Source organism: Mugil cephalus, chromosome 5 (genome assembly GCF_022458985.1).
Source record: "Mugil cephalus isolate CIBA_MC_2020 chromosome 5, CIBA_Mcephalus_1.1, whole genome shotgun sequence".
In the NCBI taxonomy this organism is placed as follows: domain Eukaryota; kingdom Metazoa; phylum Chordata; class Actinopteri; order Mugiliformes; family Mugilidae; genus Mugil; species Mugil cephalus.
The window spans coordinates 4,528,397-4,553,919 of NC_061774.1; the positions used below are offsets into that span (position 1 = coordinate 4,528,397).

Here is a 25,523-nt window from a genome sequence, read left to right on the forward strand (position 1 = left end):
GCTACAAAAGAAAAAAAAAGAAGAAGAAATAATGCTAAACCACAGTGGCACTTTTGTGAGTTTTCGGGGTCACAGAGACGGTCATGGTCAAGTGTAACTCTAACAAAGTAAGTAGAGGGACCGGGTACATTTCTCTTGTGCAACATACAAATACTGAAAGTCACAGTTTAAATGGCTGAAGAAAAGTCACGAGGGGTCATTTTAAATGCAGAGATATTTCATGTCTAATTTAAGGGGCCGCCAGTGGGTGGCGACTGGTGTCAAAGTGAATACTGATGCAAAAATACAATTTTCAGTGCTCCTAATGTGGCTCCTGCTGTCAACTAGTGATCAGGTCTCACTTCAGACAGCGCAAGCAGTCTCTCAGCTTTTTATATTTAACCCATCCATTCTTCAGTCAACAAATTCTTTAGATTTGTAACAGCTCTTTTCTCTTGCTTTTAGCAGCCCCGTGCTGCTTATATTCCAGCTGGAAGATTGAGGACCAACTTCAGCAGCAGCAGTATTTAAAGCCAGGTGGAGTGAGGAAGCTTTCAACATAACAAGTCTGACTGCTTGAATATAAGCCTGTGGAAGGCTGAAGGCTGTGTCATCTCTTTAGAAGGAAGGGTTTTCAGAAAGACTTAATCCTTGGGGAAAATTCACTGAGAGTTTTCAGAAAAACAGAAGTTAGGAACATTCAAACTTGAAAAGTAAAAGTGCTTTTGGTTCATCATCAACAAAGGCCGTGAAGGGAGACATGCAGAGATAAATATCTAGCCTAATGGGAAGCCCCTCTAATGAAGACATCAAATGAATATTTCATATAAAAGGCTTACAAAGTCAAGATGACTAAACCTATTGAGCCTTTTAGTCAATCTGAGATGTATTCTTGTTTTGGCCTCCTCTGTTAGTGTTGTACATGCTGAGTATGGATTTAGAAACATAATTAGTGTAATCACGGTAGTCCTCTGCAGACTCATCAGAAACATTCATAATGTCATGTTTTAACTACAGCTTAAGGGTGTTTCAACCTTCCAGTGGATTTACAATATTTATTTAAAAAAAAGAAGCATGAAACACGGTTGACAGGCGTGGGCTGCTGACTCTGAGGACTGCGTCACTGCCTGGTTAGAGCTCCTTGTTGCTGGCAGCGTGTCCAACATTGTGTGAAAGCCTGCTGTGTTGGGGAGGGACACTGCTGATGGAAACATGGACGCTATTTTGGCACCAGCACATCTTCTCTATTCTGAGGATATGGAGCAGACAGCATGGCGGGCGGCGTAGAATAAAACCGCTTTGTGAAGACCTGTGGTGTGGAGCGCTCGCTCTCATCCGCGTGGCTCAGAGGCCGTGGAGATTGCAGGGCTTTGTTCCAACCAATCACTTCACCACTGATTAGATCTTCCTCTCCGCCTGAATCTATGAAACCAAGCAGTGGCACGTTTGATTGGAACTAAAGCCTACGAACTGCTAGATGTGGAAATATGACACAGAAACACTAATGGAATATGGAATAAAGGCATGACAGCAGATAACGTTGGAAGAAAAGAATTAGGAGTACAGAAGAATGGGCGAGCAAAGATTTCAGTCTATAGGAGAGTTGCAGGTTGATTAAAATGCTTTAAAATGCTTTAAAAAGACTGCCAATATTTCTAATTTTTAATATTTTACATGGAACGATAACGAAAAAGAGTGAGGGCTGCAATCAAATAAAAGGGGAGTTTCAGGGATGGATACACTTAGGTTATTGTAAGAGTTGCTGTTCTCAACATGTCTTGCTTTGCAACTGAAATTAAAGAAAAATGAATCAAAACAACAATGTAGTTGTGCACATACACATGCAAATTTGTGTGGTTATTTTTCAGGAGTCTGGTTGCTTCACGCACAAAACACAACCAGCAGCTCTGTCGTGTGTAATTGCATTTGACGGGCTGTGACATATCGCTGCTTGGAAACTGCCGATGGAACAGATACCTGCTGCCTTCAGAGGGCTGTAAAGCGGCTTAGAAGACTGAAGGAATGAGCGACTGGTAACCGCTGTGGATTACAGAGCAGGACGACTCATTAATCTTTATTCTGTCCGACCGGCGTTAATGCTGTAATACAAATGATACATTTTTTGGGCTGGTGAGAGGGCTTGTGCACTTTTAGAGAGGTTTATTTATTTGTTAACCTTCTCATTGTAGAACTAAGTGTCCTGCACTGTTAACCTCTTCACAGCTCTTCACCACTGTTCTCCAGCATCTTCACCCAAGATGGATCATTCAAGATTTAAACCAAGAAAATAACACCATCAAAGTGTCAAAACAGCTCCAGGTGTAACAGAAACAAGTGAACTTATCTCAGCTTATGCGGAGGAGGGATTTTAAAGCTCAACAACCGGAGAAGCTCTGCAGCGTAACTCGCTTTGTAGACCACTGGAGTATCAACATCCCTTGATCCTGCTGGAGTATTTAAAGGTCATGCGATAATTAATGAACCTTTACAGTGAGTGATTAAGCACTGAGAAGAGAAAACAGAAGCAGAGAAATGAACCGTAATAATAATCATAACAGATACTGGGCCAGAGAATATTTTATTTATTTACAAACTGGGTAATATTTTAGAAAACGAGGTAAAAAATCCTTTCACCTGTTGAACAGCCGTGCCTTAGAAATCGGGTTCGTGTTCCGTTTGCCTTTCTTTTAGAGCCAAGTGTGCACAACCTGCAACGTCGCTTAAGAAAACCATAATTTTAAAAGCTAAATAAACCTCAGGACAACAGGGAACAATCGCCTAATGTGAGCACTAAGCTATATAATGTGGCCATTAATTACCTATATAAGCTAATAATGCAGCAACATAAGGACCAATGGGGATCTGTTACAATGACCGCAAACACTACTGCTGCCACGTCGACGCCTCTTATGATAATTACAATAATGACAACCAATTAGGGATGGAATAGCCAAACATCACTGAGCCTCTCATCCAACATGCAAAGAATCACCTACATAATTATGACTAATAGCTGGAATCACCGGTGCACAAAGACAGAAGAAACGTTTTAAGTTCCTCCTCGGGTCAAGAAACATGTGACTCCACTGAACTGGAACATGGCAGACTTTATTGTTTCATTATTGCGACCACAAAGGCTCTTCAGCTAAAGACGGCAAAGGAGCCACAGCTTGAGCACTATACAGTACTGCTAGTCCGTGATATGAGAGTCATAACAAAGTGGAGGAACTAAAGCAACATACGCTTGCTTTGAGCCTCGCGGATCCACTGACACTGCAGAAATAATTGGCACATTGTGAAGGGCAGATATTTATGCCAGTTTAGCAGCAGACTGTCAGAGATGGATGGAGCTCTGCCTGCTGGTGACAGCCTCCGTTAAAGAGATTTCAGAATAGTGACTGCTCAGGTTTTCCCAAACAACCAAGTGCTTGGATAAATTTCAGAGAAAAACTATTCAGTGCTGCGTCTGCGAGGAGAAGGTTACGACCCTCAAGCTCCTCTGAGGTGGATTCATCTAAAGACGATCACTCATGCTCTGCTGTCAAATCATGTTTTTCAGTTCATCTCCTGCTTAATACCTTATTCCGCCTTAGTTAGTTATTCAACTCCATCCCACTCTTATTGAAGCATCTGAATGTGGAGCCTAAGGCAGGCCATAAACAATGATTTCGCTGAATGAGATCATTACTTTCCACAAAGTCAGATTTCTAAAACATTTCCAAGTATAATCACAATGTGTCGCTTAAACCTCTGTCTGCTGCACATCAATGCTATTAGATCAAGCGTTGTCTGGTATCTTGACATGCCCACAAGCGTCTCATCTTCCCTGCGATCACAGTTTCAAGCTCCTGCTTGAAAGCGTCCTTGATTCGACCACTTAAAGGCAAAAGATGCTCTTTTTAATAATGTGCCTCTCTTGTCCCTGAGCCTAAACACAATTATGTCAGTACTTGTGACCATCAAATGCTTTCCGCAAAGACTGGATAAACCAGAAAGACCAATGCTTCAATACGAATCCGCTCAAAGTGTTTTCTTTACAGGACATCAGTTTGGCTGTTGTGTGGTAACGGTTTACAGTTCTTACAGTTGTTGTAGTCTGAGCACTGCAATAACGAATAAAAAACTTTCTCAAAGGTTAAAAATCTGAAGTTCTTAACAAAGCTAATAAATTCTCCTTGGTGCCAGCCAAAGATAATTTGACCTTTATCTGCTGCTTGGTGGCTTCTTTTTAATTTGCCAAATACACAAACATAATGGAGGCAAATAAACAGCATGAGGCCTTGGGCAATTGTTAGTTTTTCATTTTAATAGTTTGGTCACATAGTTTAGCAGCTAAATAACAACTTCATCTAAATAATCTAAAAATAATCTGAATTCATTTTAAACTAATTCACATATTTTATGGAACCATAAGGTTTTAGAATTAGTTTATTTTTTTCTTTTTACTATGGTGTTGGAAATGTGTAACAGTTACCAGTTCTATGGACAGTGTTGGCATCACAACCCGTGATAGCATTCTTCATCTGGACCTGGCTGGTGGTGTGAATGAGCAGCGTTGTGTGTGACTCACACCCACTCAGCCTGCTATTTTACAGTTATTGCAAGAGGAGACAGATAGGGAGTTCACATCGACGGCTCTTGAAAGTCAGCGCCAGGTTCTAGTGTGACTGGCAGGGTGCTGGCGGAGATGAAGGTCAGCGTGAGGCCGCCAGCCACAGGGGCTCATATAGAACAGAGACCAAGTAAAAGATCTCTGGGAATGAGACAGAAGACTGACGGTCAGAGGAGGTGAAGTCTGGCCAGCTTCTCCAACAGCTAATGGTGCTGATGGAAATCGTGCCAGCGACTTTGTTGCTCGAGGTGGAAAGTTCCTAACTTGAGAAGAAAATACTTTCAAGCGAAGTGATTTTCCACTGGTGTGAAACAGCGCTTGCAGAACAGAGACAGAGATTAAATACTGTCTGACCAGGAACAAACTCCTCGGTCAGGTTACCTCGACCAAGAGAATGTACACTGAAGGAACATTTAGTTGGTATTCAATTAAGAGAAATAACACAATGCTGAGCTGTTTCGTTTTCTGAGGGAGCCTTGGAAACAAATTGGACTTGTTTTACATTTCTTGTATTTTTTACTATTTCTTCAGGGTTTAACTGTGGCGTAATTTACTTCTAATTCTAGAAAATACATGGCTTCTGTTGTTACTCTTCAGCTAAATTGTTGTTGCTGTCTGTGGGATGGGATTAGTATAAAAAGAAAAGTCTGTTTTATTGCAAAAAAAAAAAGGAAACACGTATATTTTTTTGTTTAAGCTTTTATAAAAATATCTTTTAGGCATAGATTTGTGAATCATCATTTTTAAATTTATGGGATAAACGCATTGACTGGAAATGAGGTTTAATTGGATCTTGTTTTTTTGCTAATATTAATATTGTTTGGTAGTTTGAAATTTTCTCTGCATGTTCAAATTATTATTATAACTCTTAAAATCTGCTTTAAGGGTAACTCAATAAGATCTGTCCAGGGGCTAAATATGCAAAACAGTCTCTTGGACAACTCTTATTTATTAATATGCCCAGTCCCTGATGGATAAACTAAAGAAATATCTGAGTAATTGCACTGACTAATCTGCAAAGTTTTATCAAACAGATTCAGGTTTTTCTGTCTCTACCTGGCCAGTCTTATGCAGATGGGTCCCTCCATATGAGCTGGGTTCAACTCAAGGTTTCTTCCTGTTTGAAGTTACGCAAGGTTGGATTTTATTTACTGCTATTGGTGCAGTTGTTGTGGTATTGTTGTTGTCGGACTCACTGGTTTGGGGACACAGACGTCTTGTTTCTGATTTCTTGCCATTTCCACAACATCTATGATCAGTATGGGAAATATTCACAGACTTGTGAATGTTTTGGGCGTCAACATCCCAACTGAGCATGTGAACACAAATTGGCAGGGTGCGTGTAAACTGCTGCCGGACTGTGTTATGAAACTATCACATCCAACAGCTAAATGAACAGCACTGCATGCTCCAGGAATTCATTCCAAGCTAATCAGTTTGCACTAAGTGTAATGAACCCAGTGGTCCAAAAGGCGTTTAAAAATGGCAAATGGACTCGTAGAGTTTTGAGACGTTTTCCCAGATGACGTTTCACCACTCATCTACTCGGCTACTACTCTGAAGCTACCCTTTTAAATGCCTTTTGGATTACCATGATCTGGATGACTGAGAACCTTCACAGACACAACGAACCCAGTGCACTTCGACGGTCATATGTCTGAACATTTAACATCCATGATGACACCTGCTCAGGGGATACCAGCTGCAGCGCACGCTGACACTCGAACAAGTTTGTTGACGTTGGACATGGCAATACACGTGAGCATCTCAGATCCTTCCCGTTCCTCTGTTTTGGCCTTAAAATCTGATGTATTGACAACAGTTGGCAGCCTTCCCAGAAAATGTCGCCGGGCCGCTCCCTTATTGGAGAACCCAATAGGAATATCTGTCCATCTGCAGGCTAATCAAATACCAAGATAATGCAAATGACAAGAGGGTCAAAACTCAAACCTGCAGCTCTCTCACAGACTTAATGAGTTTTGTATTTTCTTCATTCACCATCTTACTGCAGCAGCACAGCGACAAACAAGACTGGACTTTTATCAGTCAGCTTTGCTCCTTGATGCTCACGCACAAAATGATCTGCTCTTAGATCTTAGTTATTTACTGAGCTCTAACTGTTTATCAATCATTTCCCTTGCAGTCACTGATGAATAAATGTATAGATATTTAATTCCTAAATAAGAATAAATAATAAAGACTTTTGTTACAGTCTGCACAGCCCAGGGGCACGTATAGGCAGACCTGATTGATGAGAAATTTTCAATTTCACTGGCATCACTTTTCAAGCTTCAGGTTTTTGCTGGCCCAGGAAACTCACAGACCAGCTGCATCAATTGTAAATGACCTCATTTGATGCTTCTCATCCAACCAAATGTGTCTGATAACTAGCACTGTGGCTCCAGTCAGAGTGAGCGACACATTCACAGGGAGACCAGAGGAGAGACAAGAGTTAGAAATCCTGTCAGAGCTCACTAAGGAAGTGGACATAAAAAGGAAAGAAAGGGAAAACTAGGTGTTAAAGCTTCAGTCCTTAAGGTGTGTTAAATTCACACTACACTTTATTTTTCTAATATTAAGCAATTTATCTTAAGATGCATTGAAAGTAAACTCATTAACACTCTTCTTGTTTTATTCCTATGTAGTATTATTTACTTATATATGCATTTATAAATCCAGCATTAATTTTATATGAGAAAAAATGTAAAAAAATAAAATAAATTGTAGCATGGTAACATGCCATTTTGATTCTGTTACAGGGCGTGTATTAACAAGTACAGGAAAGAGAATACCTACAACCAATCAGAACCGATCTGTTCTAAAGTAATTTAATTCCACGGTGCTCAAATGTAAAAAACAAATGCAAAAACTATTTGATTGGCCTGGCAGAGGTTTGTTGAGTTCCCAATCAAGTAACACCAGACCAAAATTTAGCGGGTGGAGGAGGACAGTTTGACTTCTCTGTACAGGATTTCACACTCTGTTGTAGATACAGTTTGACTTCTGTTAGAGACATTTCTCTCTAACCAGGGCCACAAGATAATTATATTAATTCAGTCACTTCAAGACATTATTTTTTTGTTGCTGTTTTCTTTGATTCATAAGATAGATAAGAGATAAGATAAGACAATACTTTATTGATCCCCAAATGTTACAGCAGCACAAGTCAGAAAAAAATAGTGACCAGAAAGAAATTAAATAGGTCACAGAAAGCAGGCAGCCAACAACATTAAATAGGACAACATGTCTTGAGTAATGGCAGCTGCTGAAGATGAAATAATGCCAAACAAAGGTAGTCACAGTCATGCGATGTGTGAATGGTTTGGTTCTGACATGGAACTAGAAAGTGTGCTGTCTAAAGTTTGTAAAAACTTTACTAAAACTGAACGCAGCAGCGCCTTAAATGAATTTGTTCATTAACTGAACACTACTGCTTTAGAGTAAGTGGACATAGTTGACGATCTATGTTCTCTGTGTCACTTTCACACAGTTAACAGAGCTGTTAACTGTGAAGTACTTTGTAATGAACCCGTGTTGAAGGCCCTTTAGGAATGAATTTGACTTGACCTTTTCTGACCGTTAAACTAATTACACTAGCAAAGCTGAACAGCTTGATAGTCCTTTTTGTCTATCTGTATTTCTATCCCAGACCTCTTGTGATTTCCGTTGTGAAGACGACAGAGCTGTTGGTACATTGTGTATACATGAAAGGCTTTAACTGTACTGACCTATCCACCATGGCGTTTTCTTTGTAAGGTGTTATGACCGCTTCTTATGTTCTATGCTTTATACTACTATTGGATGTTGGCAAGTAAAAATTAATTCTGTAAAAAAGTTTACAAACACAGATGCAGAGGTGAAATATATTAGAGTTGATGCCAATCAGGGAAATATTTCGGCTCTGAGTTCAAAGCATCAAAAACCAGAACCGGACGTGCATCAGTCCAAAGAAAGTCTGTGAAGTCATGGCGGCAAATGCTTGGAAAAACCAGCTAGAGTGTCAAAAGGGAAGGGAAGCTATCAAGATGAATTTAGCTAATGGGATTATGATGGGTAGATAAATAAGACGGGGTGGAGAAATACAGTTCACCAGGAGATCAACCACCTTTGAAGTTTTCATTTTGATGCTCACATAGTTCCACCATCATCATCATACCCCCGTACTCCAAATTCTACCTGATTCAAAATCTGTTTATATACAGTGTCAACATGTCCATAAAATCTACCAATGAGCCACACTGTGGGTGACATGTTCCTTAGCGTACACTCCCACATTAATCCAACATACAAATCCAAACATGTGTCCATAAGAAAGACGAGGCTCTGGGCTGACTGTGTTTTACAACTAAAAAAGTTGATTAATTACAACTGGTTGACAGCAGAAGTATAATGCCAGCCTCATATTTGAAGAGTATTTGGGACGGAACAAATAAAATACAGTCAATTAAGTTCTCTTTAATAGCAAGGTAACGTAGATATAGAGAAATAAGCCAATGAATTTACATTTTAAGGCTCCACACTGAGCTAAATGCCGGGACGTACTCTATATTTTTAGGAGCAGAGGTGAGAGCTGCAGGCGCTCTGAGCTGATACCCCACATTAGCCTCAGCCTCACCGAGGGAAAAGATTACAGACAGTCAGCCTCCATGTACTCCCTTAAATCGGTTTTGAATAAAGGAGGGAAGCTCGTAGAAAAACTGCAATGGGTCATGTCTATTAGACATTCAGGCCGGGCAACAAGATGTGTAGTAAAGTCTGTGTTTTTCCTCTTCCTCTTTCGTAATATAGCAGCGCAACAATGTCTGGCCGTCGGCTGACACCCCTTTGAACTCCCGTCCTGTGGGGCTGCTCACTCTAAAAAGGGGTCTGCCATATCTAACTCCTAGCACCATTTTGGCCCTCGGTAGATCTTCAAAAGCTGCAAAGCACAGCAGTGACTTCTGACCTTGTCGAGCATGATCCACTGATGCGTGACAGGCTGGGTGAAGGAAGTGTCGTGCTGCAGGGATCACACATCGAAACGCGCCGGGTCTGGCAGAGGTGTGGGACCATGTGATGTGTGGCCTGACTGCAAAAACTTGCAGTGTGTACTGTTTGGGAACCCTAATTACCCACAGGAAAATACAAGGCACTAACAACTGGTCATGGACCCCGAAGACAGATTCTGACATTTCTGAGAAGGTCAAAGTTAATTACTGCGTGAGACTCTGCTCAAAGGAAGGGAACAAGCAGGAGATTGTTTGTGTTAAAAAGTGCTTTCAAATTTGAATAAAAAGGTTACGGGTGGCACAGACCTGATGCTCCAAAGGTACACACTGATAGCTGACCACTAATCCCAAATACCAGCTCGGTCAATCAAGACAGATGTTAAGATCACTCATGTGGAGGATGACACAGATGACAGTGATAAGTCAATTAGTCATCAACACAACATCTCATCTCATCTTCTACTACCACTTAACCTCACTAGGGTCGTGGGGGTTGCTGGAGCCTATCCCAGCTGTCAGCAGCCCTGGACAGGTCTCCAGTCTATCACAGGGCTAACACAGAGACAAACAACCATTCACTCTCACACTCACGTCTAAGGTCAATTTAGACAAAAAATGTCTCTCTGTTTTCTCCAGTATACCACCTCAGCCCTATTTAGAACAAACAAGCACTGAAATTCATTTATTTATTTTAAATAAAGTGAAATACATAACTTCCCGACAACTTAGATTCTTATGGAAATTATCCAAAAATAATAAGAAGGAAATAATACAAAATAGGCACGACCGATTTTGCTGATCAACTAATCAGTTAATAAAATAGTTCTTTTCAGCACTAATGGAAACTGATTCTTGAGCTCTTGTGTATCTAACATAAGATAAAAATGGCCTCAGAGTGAGTAAAAGTTACAAGACCAACTGATCCTGCTTCCCAACCTTAAGAGTAAAGATAGCATCACCATTACTTCCCTCGCAGATTCTCTGTCGTTGCGTTGCAGGGTATAAACTATTAAGAACTGGCAGAATAAATTATTAAGAGCTCCATCTAAATGGCTCCTTTTCCCCTTGAACAAAAAAGGGAGAGTCATACGTACAGGTTTTGCGCGCGGAGTCTTCCACGAACAGCGAGGAGATGTCTTCGTCCACACCGGCCTCGTTTTTGGCGATGCACGTGTAGGCGCCGGTGTCCTCGAAGTGCACGTTGCTGATGTGCACCTCGCTTCCATTAGCTTTGAGGAGCAACCGAAGCACAAGACAAAGAGAGAAAAGGAGATAAAAGGAGGACTTCCACGATACCATCTTCTGCTACATTTACATAACCTTTCTCCAACATGTTAGGAAGAAGGGTGTGTTCAGTGATAATTCAAAAACTGGAAGTTTAAAGGAGAATGTGGGACATGCTTTTATATTCCATGTAAACTGTTTTGTTGGAATCTTTAATCAAAGACCAAAAAAGTAGCAGGAACCAGGACAAATCTTTTAGGATAAGCATGCTTATATCTATCTAAGTACTCTTCTCTACCTTGCAGGGTGAGCTGTTTGGACAGCTTGGTGGTAATGTCCATGCCGTTCTTGAGCCAGGCCAGTTGTGGACTGGGGATGCCCTCAGCGTGGCAGCGCAGGCTGGCAGTGACACCCGGCTCCCTGGCTTGGCTCTCTGGATAAACTCGGATGACCGGAGGGACTAGAGGAATGTGAAAAATCGAAGAGAGGGAGCCAGGTAAGACGGAGACATTAATAAATGCTGTTCAGTCCCACTCCACACTGTTTTTGTGTACATTAGTAAATATGTTCGAGGAGCAAACCATCATTTTAGAATGTTAAGTTTTAGAGAAGATGCCAAGTGCTGAACATTAGCGTACACCATCGATAAGACTGTTAAATGCCTTTAGTTGCAGTAAAAGTGCTCCACAAAGCCAAACAAATCAGATAGATAAATAAGGGAGAAAACCTCTGTACGGATGTTATTGATTTTTCTTGGTAACTATTGATTTTGTGTAACCTTTTGGCAAGAAGGGGCGGACAGAAGTGGAAAAATAGAAGCAGAAAAAAAAATGCATGAAAAAGAAAAGACAAAAACTGAGCGCCGCTTTTATTTGCTATCTCTTCCAAAAGCTGACTTGACACATTTCGGTGCACTGTGCCTCTGTCATACTGCAGTTTCACTTGTACTTCTCTGCCCTCAAGCAATAACAAACAAAAATACTCTACATATTGTACTTCCAAGAACCATACATTAACATAAATCAATGAAATACACAGATATATTAATACTATGCATTTATGCACTGGCAGAGCGTACATCTGGGGGCCAAACTGTTACATTCTTACTTCACAAAACGTGGAAACAGCATGAAGGTCACAAAACCTTTCAAAGGGATCGTGGTATCTTTGAGGAGACACTCACACTGAAACCATGACTGTTGACAGAGAGGCCGTAAAAAAGCAGCATGATCCACTCCGCAAAAACCTGTCACGTAAGAGTGTGACAACCTAGCAGTGGTTTAAGTAGGGACATCAAATCTCTCCATCTTGTTTTGAGCCTCTGTGGCCCAAATCAGTGTCCTCTTTTTTTTTTTCTCTTCTGAAACAGACTTCAGAGGGTGGAAGCGAGAGTCTTGGCAGTAGCAGAGAAGACAGACGTGCTGTAGAGACCATTTCCTCTGGGCACTGGGTTAGAGGAAGTCTTTACTCGGCCAGGTGAGTGAAAGGACTGAAGATTGCTGCCATGGCCATCTGGTAACCACAGCACTCCCAGGCTTTCAACCACACTGCCAGCACCGTCCACAGTGGGCCACGAGGGTTCTTACGGCACTCAGGTTACACCAATCACAGCCACACAGACACTCCAGTTACATCAATGCCACTCAGCAGTAACAAGCCAGACTGAATAAAACCCATGGAGTCATTTATTTTTTTTGTGCAGATTCCTGAGTGCAGATTATTACTCTCACTTAATATCCTCACAGATGCCCAAACAAGTACACAAAAGCTATTTTCTTTTGGTGTGGTTTTATTATCCTTCTTCTTATCCTTATTTGCTTTCGTGTCATATCATGCTTCAGTCACACATCCTGTGTCTGAATACACAACCCAGTACTGTATGCTAGCACAGCTACAGTATGGGTAGAAAAATTTCAGAGCAAATGAAAATTAGGGTCTAAATTACTCAAATTGTTTTTAGTGAAAAAAAAAAAATAATAATAATCTACAAATCAAACTAAATAGAAAAAGAAAACAGATCTTACACATTATGCATTTAATAAAACATTCTTGATTCTGGCTTAATTAAAATTCAATGAATACCACTGTATTTTAAATCATATCTGATTTTAGAAACCTAGATAAAACAAAGAAACAAACAAAATTATGATCATCTATTTTAAGTCTGTAGCTGGTAAAGCCAAATATTAAACCTGAAGGAAATTTGGATTTGGCCTGTTGGCCTGAAATCTGGTTGATGTGTTTCACTATTTTCTTTAATTGTACAGGCAATAAATAATTTTTTTAAAACAACAGTAATTAAGTTGCAGCCCTACAGTCCTGATTACACTGAAAAGCGAAATCTGCTGGGGTAGCTCTTGATAACGAGAGAAAGTCTCAGATTCTGCAGACAATGGGGAACCTGACTAATTAGAATAACCAGGCCTCACTGTGAAAGTCACATTCAGGATAAAAACAAATGGAGTACATTACGCAGCGTGTAAAAGTAATCACTACAAAGCTCAGAAGGCCAGTTCTGAATACGTTCTTATAATATTTTAAATGCAAATCAGCGGGTTGTCAGTATTTTCACAGAAATAAAAGTGACCATATTGAGGATTTATTGCTGGTAAGGAGATACCTGCTTATCTGAGCCTGAACGGCACCCTGTGTTTGTGTGTGTGAAGCCATGTCAAGGGAAGGTTCTGGGGTCATGGCAAACATGGCATGTACCTTTGTTTCTGGCTGACAACAACAACAACCAATTAATCAACAGGCGTATGGAGCGAGAATCAATCAGCCCGGTTCCCTCGAGTATCCCATTAATAAAAACCTCTCAGGGATTCCCACAATGCTGCATTAATCAGTGTGATTAAAACAAAGTAGATCCTGATACTTTTTCATTTAAGATAAATAACAGTATCACTGCCACAGTGGTCAAGTGGAGGGAAAAGAGACCTCACTTGAGTAAAAGCTTTAACGCTCACACACAGTACAGTATGTATTAAATTACTTTCATTAAAGTATGAATTTAAATATACTCTCCGTGCTGAATGCTTTGCTATTGCTTCTCCGGTAGATGAGAGCAGAGGTGAGTAATGGGAAAGAAAACTGAAAGAAGACGTGACTGGATCCCCTCCATCTGCTTCCCTGAGGGGTGGTAAGTTAATACCATCATCCAGGCTTTCATTATATGCCATATATATTACTAATACGCTGAGTTACAGCTCTGATTTCATGTCTTTTCCAGCACAGCTTGTCTAAACTTCAGTTTGTCCAAAATGCTGCAGTCCCATTTCTCTCTAAATCTAATAAAAGAACCCACACAATGCCAGTTCTAGCATTTTCCACACTGGTTACCTGTATGTTACAGAACTGATGTTGAGATTTATATGATTATGAACCTGGATGGAGGTCGTCCAGCAGAGATCTGTTAATAATTCACAGGTAGTCTCTGGGAAGAGGTATTTTGACTCAACCTGCTAGATCCGTTTCCTCTTTTAAACCTCAGTTAAAAGCCCAATTTAAGAGCTACATTATTGTTTAACTACAGCAGGAATTCTCTTCACCTTAACAGCTGTGCACATACAAAGTGATCAGCTCGACGCCCATGACATAGCTAACAGATGGGCACTGTATGGCTGTATATAGTAAAAAATATTTTGCCAGTGCATGGACAGAGCCTGTTCTGCTTGGTGTCACAGCCTTTATTTGAAAATACTGTGGAAAAGGCTCCACCTGAGTTTCCTACTGCCCACATCGTCATGTGTCAGTCAGCTGTATCAGTTGTTCCCAATAGTCTTCACCTCGCTGCTCAAGAAGCATCAAATACCTAAAGTTTGTATTATTCTCTGCAGTTATAAATAATCTGACTTTTAACCTGCATAAATTGACTATATTTTTGTATTTATGTATGTGTTTTGAATGGTACCACGCATGGTATGTCTTTATTATTGTTTTTTATTCTTCAGGGTCCATGTGAGGACAGTGATCTTAAAACCAGGACGGTCTGGAGCTTAGGTATAGACACCATCTACAGATTTCTTGTGATGCCATTGAGACTGATAGAAAATGGATAGCATGCGACTGAGCTCACATCTCATCTCATGCACCTTTTGGGTAAATGACTTGTGTAATTTGAGAAGGTGGAACTGGTTGGAGCTTTCAGTAAAAGGTCTCTGAACTATGATCCAATCATAGCTGGTAAAACCACCGCATGAGTCAGAAAGGCGACAGTAAAAGTGCATGTGCAGTGTGTAGAGGGGTAATTACAAAGCGGGTAAGAGCAGGACTAATCAGCGCTGGGAACGATACATAGAGGCTGGCTCAGGCAGAACAGAAGTTTCCACTCCTCGCCAGGTTTCATGGACCTGGTTTATTTAAACATCTGTGATGGGAAGGACCCGCCGCCTGCCAGAAATGTAATTTCCCAGCCCAGTTTTCTCAAACTAGTATATACGTTGGTGTTCACCCTAGATCCGAATAGCACACATACATAATTCTCTTTACTGGTAAACACTGTCAAAAAAACAAACAGCTTGCAATCTGGGCATAGTCAGAAAGTAGAGTGTAGATTTTGTGGCTGCACAGGTTACATGATAATTATGTGAAGGGGAAAAAATAAAATGTTTTCAATTATCCGGTTTGATTTTTGGGATTATGTGGTCAGGCTCCTCTGCAGGTTTACACCCAGAAACACACTAGCAGAGATGAGGAGACAGGAAACCATGAAATGCTACCAAAATGATAAGTGATACGTTTGCTTTATATGTGGACAGGCTTTAACAACAACAAATTTTGTATCCAGCAAAGCTCAACAATAAAGACTGAACATTAATTCTTAGCACCTTGACCTTAGGGAGAGTACTCCGTCAACTTCTTAAACGTTTCTTTTCATTGAGAAAGATGTACTGAGCAGGTAGTGCTGAGTTTTAACAGATTTTGAATAGATTCAATTATTAAAAAGGCAAGGCTGTATGCAGTCTCACAGCATGGTGAAAGAACTACAATACCAAACCCTGACCAAGTGAGAAGATAATATCAGTGAGAACTTTCTTTCATAACCTCTGTTTAGCACTGGGGCGCATCATGACTAACCTCAGTCTTTGGCCCGTAAAGACGTTTGAAAATCATTTCTTCTTACTAATATTTTCATGCTATTTCTACTTCACCGTCACCACTGTGAAAATGTGACTGCTGTCTGCCATTTACAGGCCACTGCCATTACAGGGGCTTAGGGAGGGAGGGGAACTTGTGTAGGAGGAGCAAACTTCTCTCAGCGTTGATGTAATTCCCACTGGCGGCCCACAGCGCTCAATAAAGGTCATTCCTTAGTTAAAGACCTATTATTTGTGGGAAAAAAAGCTCATGTTGGTGAATTCCCTCTGTGAGTGTGAATGTGGGAGAGAAAGTCCATCCTGCACTAATGCACTTATCTATTAACAATATCGGAGTTCCAGCTGGTCGGCGACAGAGGTCGATAAACCGCGCTAAATATTTAACTTAGAATGAAAGAATTAAAATAATTAAAATGAAAGAAATGACAGAAAGCTTTGTCGAGCAAATCTATTTAATTACAACCAAAGGGAATGTTTAGCATGTTAGTGCAAATTAAAATGCTGAAATGTGGTATTTAAATAGCCGGTTCTGACCAGGCAGTTGTTCTTTCTAAGATACTCTTTATCTTAAAAATACCTGCAAAGTCCTTCACTGTGCATGTTTATGCCGGACTCCTGTGTGCGAATCAACATTTCCTTGGCCAAGACAGTCGTGGAAATAAAAGGCAGCAGTCGGGCAGTGAGATTTTTCCACTCAAAGCTTGATTCAGACACCATCTGAGACAAGTCGCATTCTGATGTGTTTCTGAGAGTGTCAGGAGAGCCACTGCCAGGAGTATGCGACACAGCAGGGCTGACAGCTCCATCATAAAGCTCCCCAGCCAGTCGTCAATCACTCAGCAAGGCTCCAATCGGCTATGGCGCTCTAGAAGATGGGCAAGCATTCAGACGCACACATACACACAAGAGAACAGAACATGCAAACACCATGGCAGGAGACCACTTCACCATCGTATGACTGGGAGATTTCCAACTAAGCCTGGCAGACTTCATACAACTCTTCAATCAAATTCAACTTGGTGGCTGTTGCTAAAAAAAAAACATGGCAGTCATAACTACTGGATTGCGAGAGCAGACCAGGTACGGCAGCATAAAATACTGTCCACACACACCATGACAAATTTGCACATAGCATGATGAAAGCTCTCTCTCTCGGCCGTGATTACTCTCTCACCTGAGTCCCACGGCGATGTGGAAGTAATCTAGCTCAGTCAACAGTTTGATCTAGAGCCTGAATCCAGTGCATTACATGTACATCACACAGCGAGTGAAAAAGTACTTTTCAAGGGTAAAATAAAAGTAAAAACAGTAAAACTGCTGGAGGTGGTATAAAAAAGATCCGGGACAGAAATTAAGGAGCATAATGGATCTTCAGGGACCGGGACTATGCTGTGTTTGTATTCTATTTATTTTCTGCCTAGAAGGGAGTAGTGTGTGTGTCGTGCGGGGGTTGGGCAATTTCTCTCTATTTAATGTGTGTTTCCCTTTTGATTTATTATTTATTACAAGCAATGCAAATAGTACAGTTTAAATTATGGAAATTTGGCCTATGGAGCATGTGTTATACAAAACAATAGAGAGCCTGAACAGAGAGCTAAAGCAAAGAAACCACAACAGAACAGATGTGTTTTTTATTCGCTTAAGATTAGGACTAACATATTTCTTCAGTGTAAGTGTATGGATTTCTGACATCAGTGTGAGATGGATTGATATTAAAAGGGAAACAATAAATAATGATGTTATGTAAATGCTTAACATACTTAAATTAAACAACACCAGACAAGTATTATGGTGGTGTCCGGTTGAAAGCTCTCCTCTGCACAGTGTAATGTTGCAAGTTGTTCACTGGTGACAGCCTAGCCCAGAAGGAATCACACAACATTCGGGTATAGATCAGGCCGCTCATTCTTCTCAATCTCTTCTCTCCCTGGTTCTTTGTGGGTACCCGCTCCAAATCCACAAGTCAGTACAGTCTGTCTGAACCGCTCTTCAGCACCTACGCACAGCAACACTCAGACTGTTTTCTCTTCACAAAACCCAGTAACATGTGGACAACCCTCTGTTTCTCCAGGAAAAAAAAAATCCAACACTACAAAACTCAGCTTGGGGCTTGTGAGTATTCACATATCCACTCAGCCAGCAACTGTGGAAAACAAGAAACTAGCTTCAGTCAAAGATGCTGATTCCAGAGCTGCCACAGTGTATCAAGGAACAGCTGTAGTTGGTATTGGCCCACCTCTACAGTAGCTCGGGGCCTCACTCACTAGAAATGCATGTAATGCTTCAAGTCTTGGGGATCAGTTTTGTTGACAGGCCTCACCTTTGCCTGCCAACTATAGCTAACCTTAAAGGTCACAATCACTCAGACACTTGGTTCTCCAGATCTGATTTCCTCTTATGCTGCACTTAGACAACAGGAGCTTCAAAATCCAAAGCTGTGTGACGCACTTTAAGGAGAAACTCTTATATAAAAATGGAGAATGTGGTGAAACGACTTGCTTTAATGGCATCATAGTTCGCAGAGAGAAACAAAAACTGCAGAAAACCAGTGTGGAGATACATGATCAACATATACCCCCTTGACATGGACCCGGGTCGACCCGCGTTTGGTGCACTTTAACATCATCACCAGTCCCGGGTCTGACCTCCCACTGTGAGAGCTGTGTGCCTGTTTTTTCCTCCCTCTCACACGTCATCGCGACGACGACAACATCATCATCATTACACATTTAAGTACACTACACAGAGAGATAAACGTGGAGAGATGGACAGCATGGTGTATATCTCCCCTTCTCTTCTAGTTGGATGCAGAGCAGCTCGCAGATCTCACAGTCTTGCCAGTGCGCTGCCATGATCGATAAAAAAAGGGTTGTATATTCCTATACAACCTGTATATAAACGCAGCAGCCAATACTGCTTATTCTCCCTCCATTTACATGATAAAAGTGACACAATGGTAATAAATTTTACAAGTCTCAATTTAACCAAAAACACAACATTTATTGAACCCAAAGAAAAGATAAAGATAAAGGTCTGAAGGCAACCTTGGCTGAGAGACACCATTCTATCCTTTGTCTCTCCTTTTGAACTGAACAGACTCCAGTCTACGCTGCTTCACCTTCAGAGAGGCAAATCTGTCAGTTTCTTTTTTGTGCTTGACTCTCAATCACCTGCTTCTCAATGGACATCACAGCTAGGTGCTGGAGTCTGCTTTGGCCCATGGTCCTTCTCAGCCAAGTATGTTTAGCTTACAGGCAGTATTAGTCTTAAACCTTGGCATTAACATCAACACATATGCCTACCAAAAGCTTAACAACAGTACAACAGCTCCAATCTAAACTGTGGACAGTGGTTGATTGACAACCTGCACTATTAACTTGCCAGAGAGAGGAAAAAAACATCAGTTAGCAAACTCCTACTTAAAAACAACACAACGACAGTAAAAATTGGTAAACAAAAACAAATAAAAAACGAAAAACTACCAAAAGAAACATAAATATGCACCCATGTATCGGCTGATAATGATACCAATAAAAAATGGAAATATCGGCCGATTCTAGTTTGTTTGACTGAAAAAATTTACAAAATCTCTGCCCTTCAAAGATCGGTCTCTTATGGAAGTAGAACCAAACTTTGCTCTGTTGTTGGCAGCACTGGAACTTCTATAATGGCACAGTCTGACAGTCCGGTGACAAAATCAGAATGTAACAGGCAGATACATCAATGTCATCGTGTAAATTAGCAGGTCGACGTGACATTCTTGTTCACACTGAAGCTGATCTGAACCGAGCCGATAAAATCCCATCAGAAGAAAAACCCTGTGTCGGCCTGGCTTTTTCACTCGATACAGCGAAAAGGGCTGTAGTTCAGTTCTCAGTATTATGCTAGCTAATGTTAGCCTTGAGCACTAGAATGTTTGCCATTGCTTGACAACATCATCGCCTATGGGGCGCCATTTGTAAAGTTGTGCATGTTACATTTAGCTCCAAAATACTAAAAAAATGAGGTGTGAATTATTCAAATCTATTTATTTACTAAATGTTAAATGTAAATGTTAAATGTAAATGTAAATGTAAATGTAAATGTAAAAGTTTAATGTAGGGCTGGGCGAAACTAAATATTCAGTTACTATGCTAATTGATGCTAAAATTTACATTTAGATTTAACATTTAGTAAATAAATAAAGATTTAACATTTAACATTTACATTTAACTTTAACATTTGGATTTAGCATTTGGTAAATGTGATAAAAAAAAAAAGTGACTTTCAAAAATTCACAATTCATTTTTTTAGTATTTTGTAGTTCACCTTAACATGTGCAACTTTACAAACAGCACCCCGTAATCACCTGGTCTTTAGCCTCGTAGACTTGTTTCTCTCTTCATCTACTGTGACAGTATTGACACAATCATCCAGATTTTCAAAATCAAATAATCTGCAAGGGGCTTGGTAGGGTTAAGAGCTGGATCCAAAATTCTTGTAGTCATAAGCAAGTGTGGGGGAGAAAATGTTTGGAGAGTTGTGAGATTATAATTACGGTCTGGGATTTAAAAGCGGATTTGTAAACCCTCTGATTACTGGATTACCTGGGGCGAATCTCAATATTGAGTGGATTTATCCAATTGTTTCGAGGGTGGAATCGGTTGATAAACTGGCTCAAAATTCCTGCTGTCTGAGTCCAGCTTTAGGACACCCTACCATGAGCTGTTAACCCCAAACAACATGACTTCTGAGTTCACAGGCCACAAAACCTCCTTCAGGACAGCATTCTGTATAATGAAATGATTCTTGGCGTGAAAAGTCACATTTTTTAAGATGATAGTGCCAGGCACAAGAAGACACAGCTATGGAATTGGTAAATTTTATTCCCTCAGAAATAATTCTATTTTGAATTATGATTTCAATTTAAGGTGGAAAACCAAATGCATTTTTCTAGTAGCAGTATTGGTTGGTGTATCTGATGTTTCAGCCAAGACTTTCTTTAATTTACCCCAAACAAACATTTGTTTTCTGCTAAAGTAGCTGAGAGAGTGGACAAACTTTGCAGCTGCAGTACAAATGAGATGCAACTCTATTGATTCCGGTGGGGTCACTGGAACAAAGAGCAGACACAACAGACCAACAATAACAAATAATCAGAACAAAATGAACGTCTTGAGAATAGCAGTGTACACTGAAGATAGCACTACAGATGAGGTGGGCAATACTAGGAGGCTGCCTGTCAATGAAAACATGAAGACAGTACAACGAAACCACAGTGTTTGTTTGGATAAATGGAGGAAGTAGGGATCAAAACTAACGATCCTCCTCCACGTACTGCAAATGGCTTACAGTGCAGAACCCTCCCAGTCTAAATTACATCAGCTCTACAGAATAAAACTCCAAATGTGTCTCTTGTCATTCTCCCGTGGCTTCAAAGTGATGGACAACATTCTGAATCGAGTCTTGTAGGATTACTCTATTTTAGCTGTTTCTAATTGAGTTTTAGAAAATCACAGCAGTCATGTCAGGGTGAAAGCTGGTCCTTGGAGGCTTCACCCTGACTTAGAATGTGGAATTCATAGTCTTCAGTAAAAAGGTCATCTGGAAGTTACAGTATTAATTACAATCCAGAGTCTCTGTTCTCCTGAGATTCACCCTGATTCCACAATACTGAGAATAATAAGACCTGTATGAGTGCAATTAACGTTAACATTTTCATCCACCTCATTAGATGCAGTATGGAAGAAAACAGTCTCATTCACTCAAGCTTCACTACATCGTCTTTGCACTTTGCGCAGTGTGTCTGCTTCAGCATTCATACGGTTTGGTCAACACAGTGATGATCACAAACCAATTAAGAAAAAGTGGAATTTTAAAACCTGTTTATCTGGTATTGGTGGTAAATTAATGCAAATTGGTCACCCCTTAAAGAAAAGTGGAATACTCTAGGCGCTGAAAAGCACCATGCAACATAAATAAATACTGTTAAAAGTGTGAATAGTCTGTAAACAATGTGGTTTCAGTTGGTTTTGTTGTTAGAGTCATGTTATTGGGGTACAATGCCAGAATAGTTTCCCCATTTTAAGCAGAAAGAGGATGCTGTTTCTTGTTGAGTGACATAAGGGACAGTCAGAGTGGAAGTGAGGTGAGCTCATATGATATAAGAAGTTGCGAATAGAACACAATGTTTTATCTGGATAAGGCAAACAAAAGAGCAGCAAGAGTTTCTGGTCACCTGGATATAAAAATCCTAAATTCACTCTCGTTCCAGGTCTGTTTTTGGGCTTCAGCAGAGATGATGGTGTGATGCTGAAGGTTTAGGTGCAGTAACACTGTGGACTGGGAAAGCTAAAACGTAACATTCAATTTATATGTCTGTGTAGATTCATCACTATGAGCAACTTCTTTCAGACAGTCAAATTGCTTTTAAATAGAATTTTGCTGTTTTAATAGAGGCTCCTCTCCATCACCAAAGTATGTGCAGTAAGATACTACCCGTAAACACCTCTCCGATTTTCTATGCACATTATTTCATAGCAATTACATTTCCTTGTCTGATTTATCATTTTTATGCATTTGCAAAGTGACCTAAAGGCAGACAACAGCTCGGGATGCTGTTTCCTGCAGCATCCCGAGCTGTGGTAATGGCTATTTCCTGAAAGCAGCATGGTGTCGCACAGCATACCCGTTTATTTGCGGCGTCTCCCTTAATAAGAAGTGGCCTCCACAATAATTCACAGAGCCCCTCTCCTTTGAAGTGCTGCTGGAGAGGCACACTTTTGGAAAAAAAAGGACCATTATGTCCCAGGAATAACTACTGTTGTTTATTAAAAGAAAAGCAAAAACAAATTACTGACTATACGTTTGACTATTCTTTTGACAAAAGGTTATGATGATCATTTTGACAGCGTCTACAACAGTGCCTGGTGCTGTATGGCAGATGATATTTATATCAAAAGTGTGACATGAGTATGTGCTAGTCTCTTACCGTTCACTTGAAGAGTGTGGGTCTGAAACAGTTTCTCGTATCCATCAGCATGACAGGTATAGTTCCCCATGTGGGTCGTAGTAACCTTGGTGATGTACAGTGAGCCATCATCTCCAAAATCCTACCAGGCAAAGGGAAAAAAAAGAGCTTTTATTACTCGGAGAAACTACTCACCATGTGGAAGCAGCAGGCATTTAGAGCTGGAAATGACCTGTATCAATTCAACGAGCTTATTCGTGCAGATGAGAATCTTTTATGGAACAGGAAATTAAAGCTATCACAGTAACCCGAAAAGGCACACTGTGGAGCAAATGAACATTCAAGTCAAAATTTGAAGACACAGAAAACAACTGTGGGAAAGAAGTGACAAATTGTCAGTTGAGAAAAAAATGCTTTCTGGTATGTGTGATTGTTTCATCAGAACAAAGTGAAATGATGGAATTTGAAGCTACAGCTGATTAGTGGAGAAATTACAAAGTGTTATCTACTTTCAAAACAAAAATCTAAAAATATAGCACTGCACACGAGATCAACGACTCCTGCTGCTCATCTGAAATGCCACTGTCCCTGAAAAAAGCAAGCAGTGGCCCTTTGGTTAACATGCACAACAACATCAAACAATTCTTAATGGAAAGCAAAACAAAATCTGAAATCATACCAAAACCTATCCATGATCATGCTTGTGATTAATAAGCCAGTGAAGAAAAATGGAAACGGCAGAAAGAAGAAAAGAAAGCAAACAGAAGACTAAACGGTTTAAGCTGTAGCACAGAAAGAAGCTAATGAGCCCATTGATGGTGTGCTGGTGTGATGAATCTGTGTGGCAAAGACTGAACGTCTGCCCACTTGTTCAGACCCCTCTGCAAGAAGAAGTCATCTTCACAAGACATTGTAATGACTTTGTGTATTATATGGAGCATTGCAGTAATATCAAGCAAACTTTATCTTAAAAAAAATTAGGTGTTGAAAACTAATATTCCTTCACTCGTTGTCATACCCACCAAATTTAAATTATGGGTCAGTCTTACTATGAAAATGCTCACTCAGCAGCAGCATCATGACAGAGAGTGACTGGTAGAGGACGTGTTTTGATGAATATCGCAAGGTTATTGTGCAGAAACTTACGTCAGACCACATGGAAAAACGTTTGTATGGGGCTTAAACACTTGTGACAGGAGGCTTCTGACGCTATTGCGAAGCTACAACGATGTAGATACTTAAAGTATTAATAATAACTAGAACTGATCTGCCCTTTAAATATAAGACAATACTCTTTTCATTTTATACAAAATCAATGGAGGCTTTGTAGTTTAGAGCAAACAACCGATGTATTAAACCTGTAACGTCTTGAGTTTTCATCATAACTCAACAACATAGCTTTCACCTTGATGCATAATGTGTTGTCTGAAAGTTTTCTGAATAAAGTAGCTTTACTTGTGTTATGGTGCCTTCCCATGCACTATCTGCTCTTTGAATTATTGCTTTATAGATTAATGTACTAGGAATAGGTTTGACTGTTTTAATGTCACACATTAATCTCTGCACGACACAGAGGATTTTCCACTAATAATATTTGTCACTAAATTAAAAATGCATGGCTTCCAGTGTAATACAGGATTCAATCTAGATGAAATCATTACCTTTTTACGAATTTTATTCGTACAGTTTGCTGAAGGAGTTCGAGGACATATTTAGTCATATTTAGTTGGCTCTCGCATTGTCATTTCATGTTAAGGACAACTTCTCAAATGAAAACGTTCTCCGATGTGATAATCTGTTCCTCGATTTGAGGAAAAAGACTAAAACCTCTATTAAATCATATGGCAATAGTCATTCTAGCCCATCGGCTAAATGTAGTGAATGTGTTATAAATCGTCAGGGACTACTTAGAAACAAAGAACCGTCTTAACTCACAGAAGCTCCCTCCACTTTTTCTTCAGAAATGAGCTCACTGTGGCATTCAGCCTTTATTAGACTCTTCATCAGTGTCACCTAACTCGACGAAGGCCAAGTGCCAAAAACGAGTCCATTCCTTTTTTGCTGCCATGAATTAAAAAATAATTTGGATATCTTTTAGCAGCGTGAACTGTTGCTCTTAAGAACATTCATGAATCTACTTATGCTCCTGGTTTCCCGTAACTGAAGACAGCATCTTTTGTGAGAAAATGTCTCTAATTGCTAAGTTCTTTCTATCTGAAGTGTTCATAACAAGAAAAGAGCCTTTTCTCATTAAAAGGCTTTTAACATTTTGATCACACCTTTGCAGGCTTTATGTCTTGGCATTCAGCGTCCCTTTAAATGTCCACAATCAGGCGATCGTGTTTACAGGCGTGCGGCGTGTTTATCAGTTCGTCCCGGTGTGCTCCGATCTAACTTACGAGCTTAGTAACGGCTCGGGCTGAGTGAAGCATCAGAGCTTCACAATATGAGGGGAAATCGATGGTGCGTTTTGGCCCCTTGGGCTGAGAGCATATTGTGTCACCTTCTTAAATGAAAAATGAATGGGGGGAGAAATGAAACTCAGAGGGGTGGAACGAGCCACAGCGGAGGCTGTCGACATGATTCCTCCACCTCACCTCAGCACCCTCACTTCAGCTATCAGCAGCACCCAGCACCCACCTCTGTGCAGACACACCAGTAAGGGTAGGACTACT

General features: G+C 40.4%; 1 protein-coding gene across 2 annotated transcripts in view; it reads right to left on the reverse strand.

Moving 5' to 3' along the window:
- The window catches only part of fstl5 (follistatin-like 5), a 160,875-nt gene that overhangs the window by 22,539 nt on the left and 112,813 nt on the right, over positions 1 to 25,523 (reverse strand). For both annotated transcript variants that reach the window (XM_047584929.1, XM_047584927.1), the window contains 3 exons: positions 22,870 to 22,990; positions 11,102 to 11,263; positions 10,674 to 10,808 (listed from right to left, as the gene is read on the reverse strand). In XM_047584929.1, coding sequence (XP_047440885.1) covers positions 10,674 to 10,808; positions 11,102 to 11,263; positions 22,870 to 22,990 — 418 coding nt within the window. The remainder of the gene's footprint in view (positions 1 to 10,673; positions 10,809 to 11,101; positions 11,264 to 22,869; positions 22,991 to 25,523) is intronic.